The sequence below is a fragment of the Eubalaena glacialis genome, chromosome 1, assembly GCF_028564815.1.
Source record: "Eubalaena glacialis isolate mEubGla1 chromosome 1, mEubGla1.1.hap2.+ XY, whole genome shotgun sequence".
In the NCBI taxonomy this organism is placed as follows: domain Eukaryota; kingdom Metazoa; phylum Chordata; class Mammalia; order Artiodactyla; family Balaenidae; genus Eubalaena; species Eubalaena glacialis.
This window is the reverse complement of record NC_083716.1, coordinates 65,235,050-65,248,369: the sequence shown is the minus strand read 5'-3', so window position 1 is coordinate 65,248,369 and position 13,320 is coordinate 65,235,050. Positions and strand designations below refer to the sequence as shown.

General features: G+C 47.2%; 1 protein-coding gene across 1 annotated transcript in view; it reads left to right on the top strand.

Annotated features, from left to right (window-relative positions):
* Nucleotides 1–9,819: 9,819 nt before the first annotated feature.
* TSPAN15 (tetraspanin 15) overlaps nt 9,820–13,320 on the top strand; it is a 62,705-nt gene continuing 59,204 nt past the window's right edge. Inside the window, exon 1 of the mRNA XM_061181425.1 lies at nt 9,820–10,008. Within this exon, the coding sequence (XP_061037408.1) occupies nt 9,952–10,008 (57 nt within the window). The 5' untranslated portion in view covers nt 9,820–9,951. The remainder of the gene's footprint in view (nt 10,009–13,320) is intronic.

Genomic DNA, 13,320 nt, shown 5'->3' with positions numbered 1-13,320 from the left:
CGGTTACTTCCCTGTCACACAGGCAGGGAGCTCCTCAGGGCCTGGATTGTGTCTTATTTATGTCTGGTGTCTAGGAGAGTAGTCAGCATATCAGGTGCACTATAAATGTTGATTGAATGAAAATGGTGAAAAAAATTTAAAATATGACTCAGGGGTGAGGGATGATAAATTGTATATGTAACATATATCATCTATCTATATCTAATATATATATCTGAAAGCCTTATACTAATGGCACTGGCGCTAATGGTGGGATTTTAGGGAACTTTGAGTGGGCAGGGCAGTATGAAGCCTGGTGCGTGGCACACAGTAGGTGCTCAATAAATGCCAGATGAATAAATGAATAACAAATAATGAATAAAGTTTAAAACATCACCCTGTCAGGGATGATGGGAGTAGCATTCTTATTTTCACAGAATCTAAAGCTTAAACTAAAAGAACATGTCCATGTAGGTCGGGCAGAGATTTTGGAGGATGTTAGGATCTCCGCAGCATTCCAGGATTTATTCCTCACAGATAGCCCCCCCTTGTCCACAGACTAGAGGGTCCCAGGCTGGCCCCTTTAGCAGATGGGCTCTGGGCCCTCCACCCCCTGGCCTGAGCATCGGCGGCCCAGAATCTGGGACTTCAGCTGGGAGAGGGAGAGTTGCCCTCTGCCAAGAGCATGGGCTGCAGCTGACACCTTTTTTAAACACTGTGAGTGTGCTGGGGCAGTGCCTCCCCCTGAAAGCCTGAAGTTTATCTAGCTGGAGAAGAGAGGCCGCGAGTGTTTACATCTGCTGTAGTCCTGGTGTACACAGAGCTCAGAAGCTCTTAACACAAAACGGGTTCGTTTCTCAACATCAGGCTTCTGCAAAATCTGCCCATCTATGGCAGGCAGAGGAGGAACTGGGTGCGGCTTGCCCTAGGAGGGGACACCCTAACACCTGCTTGCTGGTTGCATGACTGGGGTCATCCCAGAGGCAGCCCGGGTGTTGCAGGCAGAGGGGACTTGGTATCTGCCCCAGGTGCTGGCAAATGTGGCAGCAAGTGCTGTGGTGAGGAAAGGGGGGATGAGGTAAGGAAAGGGGGGTGACAAAGGGTCAGTGCTTCTACTGAAAGGGCTGAGTCCTGGGCCCTGCAGTGGGTCTCTCGACTGGGCAGGTGGTCTGATGATCAGCCCAGAGTTAGGAGAAAATGTCATGTCTCTACCTTCATGAAGCTCCCAGCCAAGTTGGGGAGCCGGGTCCTGGAATAGCAGAGAGAACTCACTACCCCCGGTATTATCTGTCCCCCCTCCACTCCATCCTCTGCCACCATGATCTTTTAAAAACACAAATCTGACCATGCATTTCCTGCTTGAAACCCTTCAATGACTTCCCATTGCTCTCTGGGTTAAGAGAAAAATAGCCCTATTCCTTTACCAGGTGTGACTGCTAACTCTCCCTCAGGACCACTTTCCCCTTGTTTCTTTTAGCAATAGAACCTCCCCAGGTGTTACCTGTCACCCGGCTGCCCAGCTAACAACTACATTTCCAAGCCTCCCTTCCAAGCCAGGTGTGGTCACATGATTAAGATCTGGCCCATAGAATGTGGGCAGAAGCGATTTATATGTGTATACGGCCAACTTCAAGGTCTCGTTTTTTTTTTTAATTTATTTTTTATTAAAGTATAGTTGAATTACAATGTTGTGTTAATTACTGCTGTACAGCAAAGTGACTCAGTTATACATATATATATACATTCTTTTTCATATTCTTTTACATTATGGTTTATCACAGGATATTGAATATAGTTCCCTGTGCTCTACAGTAGGAACCTTGTTGTTTATCCATTCTATATATACCAATTTGCATCTGCTAATTCAAAACTCCCAATCCATCCCTCTCCCACCCCTCTCCCCCTTGGCAACCACCAGTCTATTCTGTATGTCCCTGATTCTGTTTCATAGATAGGTTAATTTGTGTCATATTTTAGATTTCACATATAAGTGATATCATATGGTATTTGTCTTTCTCTTTCTGACTTCACTTAGTAAGATAATCTCTAGTTGCATCCATGTTGCTGCAAATGGCATAATTTCGTTCTTCTTTATGGCTGAGTAGTATTCCATTGTGTATATGTACCGCATCTTCTTTATCCATTCATCTGGGGTTTTTTTTGTTTTTTTGCTATTTTTTAAAAATTTATTTGTTTATTTATTTATTTATTTTTGGCTGTGTTGGGTCTTCGTTGCTGCGCGCGGGCTTTCTCTAGTTGCGGCGAGCGGGGGATACTCTTTGTTGTGGTGCGCGGGCTTCTCATTGCGGTGGCTTCTCTTGTTGCGGAGCACAGGCTCTAGGTGCGCGGGATTCAGTAGTCGTGGCTTTTGGGCTCTAGAACACAGGCTCAGTAGTTGTGGCGCAGGGGCTTAATTGCTCCGCGGCATGTGGGACCTTCCCAGATCAGGGCTCGAACCCGTGTTCCCTGCTTTGGCAGGTGGATTCTTAACCACTGCGCCACCAGGGAAGCCACATTCATCTGTTGATGGACATTTAGCTTGTTTCCATGTCTTGGCTATTGTGAATAGTGCTACTATGAACATAGGGGTGCATGTATCTTTTTGAATTATACTTTTGTCTGGATATATGCCCAGGAGTGGGATTGCTGCATCATGTGGTAATTCTACTTTTAGTTTTCTGAGAAACCCCCATACTGTTTTCCATAGTGGCCACACCAACTTACATTCCCACAGTGTAGGAGGGTTCCCTTTTCTTCATACCCTCTCCAGCATTTGTTATTTGTAGACTTTTTAATGATGGTCATTCTGAAGGTCTCATCTTTAAAGAGGGAGCCGGTTGCTTTTCACTTCCACTCCCCTCTTCCTACTGGCTGGAAAATGGCAACAACAGGAGCTGCCGTCTTGAATCCAGAGAGGGCAGCCCTGTCTTATGGCTGGCAGAGCCCAGGGCTGTTACATGAAAAAGAAAAAGAAAACAAAACAAACTTCTTTCTTATTTAAGGCACTGCATGTTGGGCTCTATTATAGCACTTAACCCTTCATAATACAGTATCCTTCAAGAACTTCCTTGATGCTTACTCAGGTTAACTGTCTTTGTTCTATACTCCAGTAGCATTTGTGTGCTTTCCTTCTTGTTAACACCTTGACCCATCACATCTGTTCAGAGTGGGTTTTCTCTGCCAAGCTAAGAAATTCATGAGGCCAGGAATCATGTCTGTCTTGATTATGGCCATATCTTCCCTTCCCCCCATTGTGATGGACACATTGTATATGCTCAAGGGTATTTGCTGATTAAGTAAGTGAACGAATACAGTGAAACAGCTTGGGTGTAATATTAGGAATACTTTTTGCTATAAGCAACAGTGACTTAAACAAATGGGGGCTTATTTTTCTCACATAACCAGAAGTCTGGAGGTCAGTGATTCCATGCTAAACAGCTCAATGGTTTCAAAGCTCTTTGGGAATTTTGATTTTTCTTGGCCTTTACCTCATGGCTTCAAGATGGCTGCAACAGCTCCAAATATCATGTCCTTACGTGACAGTATTCCCATCCCAGGAAGGGAGCAGGAAGGAAAAGAACTCCCCTTCCAGGTCTTTCTCTTTTGTCAGGGAGGGAAATCTTTCCCAGGACCCTCCCAGTAGATGTCCCTTATATCTTACTGGCCAGAACAAGGTCACATGACCACCCTTAGCTACATGGGAAGTTGGGAGAGGAAATGTCTTCCTTCTTCAGGACCCAACTGGGTTTTGGCACTGTGGGACTCACTGGGGCTGGTGGGAAGAATCCAGTTCTAAGAGCCCTTGGCTTTTCCTTACCCACGTGGTACCATATTCAGGAAGTCCCAGGGACCATGGGGTATCATGATGTGGTCACAAATCATGCATTGTTCTTAATGCTTGCTGGAGAATGTTACTTTCTATCTCTTGAAATTCTCTTCTGGACACTGGCCTGCCCAGGAGACTGAGCTCTGCCAATGAGCTCACCTGTTCCAGTACAATCCATCAACTATCATCTCTGTGGTCACAGCAGTAGCTGTGCACCAACCACGTGCCCATGTGCCTGGTGATTGAACAAGTTATATAACCTCTTCATGACTCATCTTCCTCATTTGTCAAATGGGACTAGTTGTCCTATCTCATAGGACTGTTGTTGTGCCAGTACCTGGTGCATAGGGCTAAATAAGAGTTTGCTGTTGTTATTTCATTATATCCCCATTTCACACATGGGAACATATGCTCAGAAGGGTTAAAGAACTTGCGCAAGGTCATGCAGTTGGGGGAGCCAACAGTCAAAGCCTGATCTGTCTGACTCCAGAGTCCACACCCTTTCTTCTCCTACCACAGGGCTTCTCTGAGATGACAAATTTCTCCTGAATGTTCCAAGGGTGGGGTGTCTTGCCACAGACACTATGTATGAATCCTTTTAGGGCCCAGATGGAATGCTGCCTCCTCCTGGAAGCCTCCCTGGATTCTTGCTCTCTACTCCTCACTGGCACATGGCAGCTTTTCTGGAGGACATGGGAGCTGCCCCTTGTCTCTTCCTTGGAGGGCAGAGAATGTCAGTCTTGGCCACTGTTGTGGTCATCAACACAGATACAGTCTTAGCCCTCCGGGGCACCTAGTCCTGATAAGGACACTGATGCCCAGGTAAGACACTCACTCCACGTCAGCCAGCCAGTACTAACAGAGCTGTGTCTGGAGCTCCAGCCTCCGAATTCCCCATGCAGTGCCGTTTCCTCAGGGCTCCCTCCATGACGTGAGCACTTTGCAGAAACAGCAGCTCATCCAAAGGACACCCTCATTCAAGTTGGACTGAGCATGGGGATCACTGGGAGATCCTGGCCTGAGTCCTAAGGGGGATCATCTCTGATCTTTCACCTCCACCCCCTGTTCCTACCTGGGCCAAGGTCCTGGGTCCGTCCCCTGCACGTGTGTCAACTGCTGCCTGAGTGCCTGTAATACACAGATGGCGACACTAGAGGACAACATCATTGCTTTAATCCTTGTGAACACAAGGGCTTCAAGCAGCCTCTCAGTCTCAAATGATGATTGATGATGATGATAACGATAACCATGGCCAGGGTTAAGATTTATTGAGCCAAACCTCCTTGTAATAAGTGTGCATAATCTCTAATCAGCAGGTCTTCCCACACACACCCCTTTCTCCCGCTGTGTTCTGCATCTCAGAAAACTGACCACATCCACCCAGTTCCCCAAGCCTGAAACTGGGGCATCACCATCAGCAACTTCTGCCCTCACTCTCTCCCCACTATCACCTACTCCCATCCATTCTACATCCTAAATCTTAACCCATCCACTTCTCTCCATTCCCACTGTTTGTCCTCCCCCCTCCAATTCCCCGTTCAATGTACTGAGAGCCACAGGCTCTTGCCTCAAGCCTTGTGGTTCCCAAACTTTGCTGCATGTTAGAATCACCTGGGGAGCTTTGAAAACGCCTGATGCCACGTCACACCTCAGACTAATTAAGGCAGGAGGTATGGGGGTAGGAGGCAGGCATCAGTGCTTTTTAGAAATCCCCAGGTGGTTCCAGTTTGCAGCCAAGTTTGGGAAGTACTCTTCCCTTGTTCTGAGACCCTCTTCCACACACTTTCACTTGGGCAGCTTCCACTTAATCTGGCAGGTCTCTCTTTTTTTAAAATTTATTTATTTGGTTGCACTGAGTCTTAGTTGTGGCAGGCGGGCTCCTTAGTTGCAGCTCGCTGGCTCCTTAGTTGCAGCACGTGGGTCCTTAGATGTGGCAGGCGGGCTCCTTAGTTGCAGCTCACTGGCTCCTTAGTTGCAGCACGTGGGTCCTTAGTTGTGGCAGGCGGGCTCCTTAGTTGTGGCTCCAGGGATCCTTAGTTGCGGCTCACCAGCTCCTTAGTTGTGGCATGTGAACTCTCAGTAGCGGCATGCATGTGGGATCTAGTTCCCTGACCAGGGATCGAACCGGGCCCCCTGCATTGGGAGCACTGAGTCTTATCCACTGTGCCACCAGGGAAGTCCCTTGCAGGCCTCTCTTTAACATTGCTGCCTCCTGGAAGCCTTTCTGGAACAGACAGATCTAAGCAACTGCTCCTCCCCTCGACACTTAACCACTCTGTGTTGTTATTGCTTTTTCAAATGTCTGCCTTCCCCCCCTACCACCACCCACTTCCTCACTGAGTGGAAACATTAATGGAACCAATCCTCACAACAACACGAGAGGTAAGTTTTATTAATCTTATGATTTTGAATATTGCCCCAGGTTTTTATTTTTGCAGTTTATCTGTTTACAGTGTTTGAAGCATAAAGAAAAGCATTTTCTCTTTAAATGTGGATGTAGATATAAAGATGTTTGTTCTTAATACTCTTAAAGCCAGTTTTTTCCTGTTTTCTGTTTGAAATGCCCAAGCCGTAGCTAATAATTCCTGAGGGACCTTGAGACTATGGAAAATACCCCATATTTAATACCATATTTAAAGCTGATTCGTAGATTATGGTTATTTCCTCTCAATCATCTATCGATGTTGCTTTTCTGTGGTCTAGATTCAAGAGCTAAAAATGAAAAATCTAATGTTTGCTTGATACTCTTTTAAGGAACCTGTTCTCTCTGCTGGAAGACTGTAGCTTTTTCTCTTTTCTCTGTGGAATTCAGGAATTTGCCAATTTATACCCTGTGTATGAAAGAGTATCAGTTTTAAATATGGTACTCAGTGAGTCCTTTCAGTTTGAAAGCACAGGTTTTTCTTCACAGGGAACTTTTCTTCTATAATTTCTCTATTTCTTTTCATATTATGTAAGAATGTTTTCAGGTATAAGTAGCAGAAGATTTGAGTAAAGAATGACTTGAATAAATAGGTGCTTATTTTCCTCATTTCACAAGGCCCTGGGTAGGCAGCTGCTGGCTTGGGTTCTGTCATTTGACAACGTCAGGGTTTGGGCTGGTATCTCCTCAATTCTCTTGGCCTCTCTCTTGTGGTCACAGGACGGTTGCCGCAGCTCCAGACACTGTGTTTGCAGTCAAGTTTGGAAGAAAGGAGAAAAAAGTGCGGCACTAATTGCATATGCATTTTATAGCAGAAAAGACAAAAATGTTTCTGGATGCTTATGTCTCATGGGCTGGAACGGTGTCATATAGCAAGGGAAGCTGGTAATAAGTGTCCAGCCTCCGTAGTGGAGTCAGAGAAGGGAGGAGGAGGTTGGGCACGGGGTTCAGTTAGTCAGCCAGCGGCATCTGCTACATTTCTTCATCCTGGATCTGGCCTCCGCATCTCTTATCTTTTTTCTTCTGATTTCCACTTCTTTGTATTTTTTGCTCTGAATTGTGAGGTACTTCTCTCCCTTTGTCTTCCAGACGACTGACTCAATTCCCATCATTGACTGTCTCTATTAAATTGTTATATTTGAAAGTCACACTTTTTAGGGAATTCCCTGGCGGTCCAGTGGTTAGGACTGTGCCCTCTCACTGCCGAGGGCACGGGTTCAATCCCTGGTAGGATCCCGCAAGCTGCACAGCGCGGCCAAAAGAAACAAAAAAAATAAAGTCATATTTTTTAGTTAGCAGGAATTTTTTTGTGTGTCCTCCAACTGCATCTTCCCATAACCTTTTTTTCTTTCTTTGAAGTCCTCTCTTTCTTGCTAGTTCTACTTAACGCGCTCACCTAGGGCTTCCTCCCTTATTTTACTGAGTCCTTTTAAATAGGTGTGATTTTTCTTTCCTTGCTCATATTTTTTCCCCCTTGGTCCCCATAGAGGCCAGGCTGTTGACATGTCTAGAACAGGGTCCAAGCCAGTAAGCGGTGGAAGACACAGCAGTTTATCCTCTCCTGGGCCTTTGGCGAAGGAAAGGTCTGGCAAACAGTCACTCCTTCGCCTCTGTCCACTCTAGGCGTCCCCAGAGGCTCGCTGGCCACCTGCGACCCATCAGTCCACAAGTGCCGCCCCCCGCTCCGTGGTGGTCAGCTGGGCGGCACAGGCCCCCAGGACCACACGCGGCCTGCAGGCAGAAGCAGCCCCTCCCTGAGAAGAGTTAGGGTTCCACGGTGGGGGGGGGGGCGGGTGACCTCTAGGAACCAGAAAGTCCCTTCTACCTGGTGCTGAAAGGAGGCTGTGGCCCTTCTCCCACCACTGGTCCTTCAGCTGTAGCTCAGGAGGGTGGAGCCCCAAACCTGCTCTTGCCCTTGGAGATGTAGGGGCTCCCTGCGGCCTCAGGTGCTCCTTCCTGGCTTCCGGGTTATGTCACGCAGAGAGTGGGTGGCAGGCAGGGGGAGGGGGTAAGGGATGTGCAATCAGTGCTCAATCAAGGCAATCTCAGAATTCACTTGAGCCCAGTTTATAAAGGTTTGGCTTTTGCTTAATACCTGGGTACTTTCTGTACAAACAAATGTTATAAATCCAGGTGCGACTTACCTGTTTGCTAAAACAGGCCTGGTAGGGCTTCTCTGGAGGCATTTTGTCAGGAGTTTGAATTAGTGATTTCAAACAGTGGGTTATGATTAGTGTTAAAAGGGACAGTATAGAAAATATAAGAACGCATCCTGTGGCAAGGGTGAGTTTGTTTCATGCAACTTTTGCTCAGTTGTGTGTTTTGTATGTACATTGGGCTGTAACGTAAACTACAGTTCTGGGTCATGTTAAGAAAAATGTATCAGCAGGGGAATTCTCTGGTGGTCCAGTGGTTAGGACTCCGTGCTTTCACTGCTGTGGCCCGGGTTCAATCCCTGGTCGGGGAATTAAGATCCCACAAGCCATGCAGCGCAGCCAAAAAAAAAAAAAAAAAAAAAGTATAAGCGGTGTTGAATTGGAGGATGTTCTGGGGACAGTTGTTTTGGCTTCACAAGAGAATAAAATTAGAGGAAGATGAGATCCTTTACTAGAAGAATTCCATAACTCCCTCCACCCCAGCTGACTTTATTTATTAAAAAAATTTTTTTTTAATTTTATTTATCTTTGGCTGCATTGGGTCTTCGTTGCTGCGTGCATGCTTTTCTCTAGTTGAGGCAAGCAGGGGCTACTCTTCGTTGCAGTGCTTGGGCTTCTCATTGCGGTGGCTTCTCTTGTTGCGGAGCACAGGCTCTAGGCGCACAGGGCTCAGTAGTTGTGGCACACGGGCTTAGCTGCTCCGCGGCATGTGGGATCTTCCCGGACCAGGGCTTAAACCCGTGTCCCCTGCATTGGCAGGCGGATTCTTAACCACTGCACCACCAGGGAAGCGCCCCCAGCTGACTTTAAATGCAAGTTCCTATGGCATTTATGATACACTAGAACTAACTACTATTTAGCAGCCTAAACTCATGGTGTTTTTTCCCCAGCCCCTACTTGACCCTCCAGAAGTCAGACTAGCCTGCTTTCTCTGCAGTCCTCATGAAATCTCGGGGCCATTTGCTGGGGCAGAGAGGGAGCCAGCATTGCTCCAGGGTTTGGAGGGAAGCTTGAGGAGGCTGAGCAGGAGGTGGAAACTAGCCCCGGGTCCGAGTTCCTGCGCGGACCCTGAAGGGCTGTGTGACTTTGGGCGCACACTCCGAGACTGTGTCTCCTTGTGAGTAAAGCAAGAAGTATCCTCCTTGTCTTGTTTCCCACACAAAGCGATTCTGATGACCCACAGAAAAGGAAAAAAACCACATTTCAGTCAACACATGTTTGTAGCAGAAAATGGCATTTTGCTAGTGGAAGGCCTTTTGTTTTCTCTGAGCCTGGCAGAGGGGGACTTGCGAATGTAAGACAGAATGTAGGTGCTGCAGCTGATGTGAATTTGCTCAGCAAACAAGAAAGAGGAAGTTGAAATGGCCTGAGGGAAAATACCGGAAGTAGGAGAAAGGAGTCGGCGTTTCTGGGAGAAGAGAACTGGCTTCCCCCGGGACAAGTTTTCCTCAAATGTCTGTGTGACTGGCTTTCTGGTGGGAGCCCGGGGGAGGACGGAACCTGCAGTCTGAACGGGGCTGCAGGCAGAGCCGGCCCGCACGGCGAGGGACAGCTGAACTGTGGCTTCCATGTTTAATGAGCAGCTACGTGTGCCCAGCACCGCCCTCCAGGCCCCCAGATACCAGGTGGTGAGATGGCCCCTGCCGACAACCCAGTGGGGAGGGGGGCGATATCCAAGTAAATCTGGGGGGTGGTGAGGGTTCTAATATGTGGGTGAAAGCACTTTGTCAGCTGTAAACTGGGCAGTCTACCTTTAAGGGGGTCCCCTAGCAACCAGCACAGGGCAGGATGCTGTGGCCTATTAACCTTCCTGGCATAGGCCAGCAGATCCATGTACGTTTTATGAGTGTAAAACCTTACACCCCTTCCTCAATAGCTGCAAGATCAAGTCCAGACCCCACTTCTGTGTCCCCGAAGGCCTGTTCCTGGTACCTTCTGACCACCCTGGGGACCCAGCCACCTCCTCTGAGGCTCCCCTCCCCAAGCAGCACCCAGCATTCCAGAAGCAGGTGCCCTGCCCTCCTGAGTGACAGGTGGAGCTATTGCTGCCGCCATGATGCCTGGCACTCACCACTCCCAGTGAGTCACGCAGGCCTGGCCCAGCAGCCAGTGTTCCCACGCTGCTTTCCCAGAACGCCTGGCTGGGCCCCGGCGAGACCAACCCCTACAGGTGGCCGGCTCCGGCTCCGAGACTTCTCCTTTGTCAAAGCTCTGTGAGGCCAGCCTGGAATCTCCTCCAGAAGGGCCCCTCCCTTATGAGGAGAAGAGACGGGAATGGTGTTTTCTCAGTCTGTCAGCCCTTGGCATTGCCCACTTAAAAGAATCTATTACTTAATTTAAAAATGTACAAAGGATAAAAACAGAAAATTTATAGAACCACCAATGGCTGATCAACATGTAAAAATACACTTGACCTCACTAATGATCAGGAAAATGCAAAATAAAAGGAAATATTTTTCTTTTTAAAAAACATTTATTGTGCAATATAGCACACATGTAGAAAAGGGCATAAAGCATAAATAGGTAACTGTGAGCAGGATTCTGGCCTTTTTTAGCTTGAGTTCCTCTGTCCATTTATGAGGGGGGTGGACCTAATGATAATTGAAGATCCTCTCAGCTCAGGTACTCCTTGAATCACCACTGTCAGCCTTGATTTACTGCTAATTCCCTCTGTGGCCAGGGGAAATATCCTAACCTCCCTCTTTTCTCATTTGTAATTGGGCATACAAACACCTATCCAGCCTACCTCCCAGCGCTGGCAGGTGGCTCCAAAAATTTTGAAGGAGAAAACCAGCCAGAGGATAAATGTCCTAGGAGGGTGGATGCCAGGCTCAAGGCCAGCACCTGGGCTGTGAGGAGATGGAAGGGGTGCTGGTGGTCTCCGAGGCCTGGCCCCCGCCATGTCTACTGGTCCCCATTGGACTGGACAGAGGCGGGCCAGCTGTGGGCAGATTTGACTCAGTTCTTTAGGACCTGTTTTGTTCTAGGTACAGTGCTTGATAATTTCATTTGGTTACCTTGAAGCGTCCCATTTCACAGATGGCATTGATGTCCCAGGAGGGTAACGAAAGTTCCCAGTGTCCTCATTCAGAGTTGGCTTGCACGTGGTAGGTCTGGCATGTAACCTGCTCCCTGACTGTGAATCAAATGTTTTTCATGAAGCTGTGCTGCTTCAGGGAGCTTGACTCACCCTCAGCAGGTCCCCTTCATCCCACTCCTATCCCAAGGGATCCCTTAGAATGAGTTTTCCTCTTTCCCCCATGATAACCTTCAGATAGCTGAAGACACTGGTCCTATCCCCTGAGTCTTCCCTTCCTCTTTCTCTGACTTTTCCTCTGAGGGCACAGTTTGAAGCCCTCTCACCACTGGCTGGTCCCTTCTGAACATCTGTGAGATCATGGGAAGAGTAGAAAGAAATAGGATGACCATCTTGTCCTGGTTTTGCACAGGACTCTTCTGGTTTTAGCACCAAAACTCCTATATCCCAGGAAACCCCTCAGTCCCAGGTGAACTGTTATGGTTTCTAGGGACTGTGCCAGTTTTAAAACTGAATGTGCCATGTGCCCCAAGCCACTGATAGATACTAGTTCTTGAGATGTTAACAGCTGTTGTCTGGGGGAAATAGGATTGTGCAGTCAAATATAGTTGGGAAAAGCTGCACTCCCATCTTTCCTCCTGGAGAGAAACAATATCCATTCTCATGTTAAAGGATATGAAAAAGTCCTGCAGCATTTCCCAGACTTTTTTGATAGATCCTTTTTAAGGAAACACGTAAAAGCTCATAGAACTACTATCTTGCAGAAACACACAATAATGCTATGTAAAGTTTCAACTCTGATCAGTATTGAACTCTTAATGTTTGCACTGTTGTGTATTATTTCTAGTTGCTTTTTTGTTTGTTTGGTTTTGTTTTTTTAAAAATATTTTATTTGTTTATTTATTTATTTATTATATTTATTTTTGGCTGTGTTGGGTCTTCGTTTCTGTGCGAGGGCTTCCTCTAGTTGCGGCAACTGGGGGCCAGTCTTCATCGCGGTGCGCGGGCCTCTTCACTATCGTGGCCTCTCTTGTTGCGGAGCACAGGCTCCAGACGCGCAGGCTCAGTAGTTGTGGCTCACGGGCCCAGTTGCTCCGCAGCATGTGGGATCTTCGCAGACCAGGGCTCGAACCCGTGTCCCCTGCATTAGCAGGCAGATTCTCAACCACTGCGCCACCAGGGAAGCCCTCTAGTTGCTTTTTAAGGCACATAGTTAACTCATTTCATTCTAGTGTAGCTGGGGCCACAACTGCGTTCAGTAGAAAGCACATCATTTGCTGGCTCAGAGTATTTGAACTTCCCACTGGAGAAAAGTCAGTTTACTTCTCTGAACCTCAGTTTACTCATCTGTAAAGTGGGATTCATCACATCAAATTCCATGGGTGGTGGGGAATTAAGAGGTGATTATGTGAGGGACTTCCCTGGTGGCGCAGTGGTTAAGAATCTGCCTGCCAGAGGGAGGAACACTCCCAAACTCATTCTACGAGGCCACCATCACTCTGATACCAAAACCAGACAAAGATGTCACAAAGAAAGAAAAGTACAGGCCAATATCACTGATGAACATAGATGCAAAAATCCTCAACAAAATACTAGCAAACAGAATCCAACAGCACATTAAAAGGATCATACACTATGATCAAGTGGGGTTTATCCCAGGAATGCAAGGATTCTTCAATATACGCAAATCAGTCAACGTGTTACACCATATTAACAAATTGAAGGAGAAAAACCATATGATCATCTCAATAGATGCAGAGAAAGCTTTCGACAAAATTCAACACCCATGCATGATAAAATCTCTCCAGAAAGTAGGCATAGAGGGAACTTTCCTCAACATAATAAAGGCCATATATGACAAACCCACAGCCAACATTGTTCTCAATGGTGAGAAACTGAA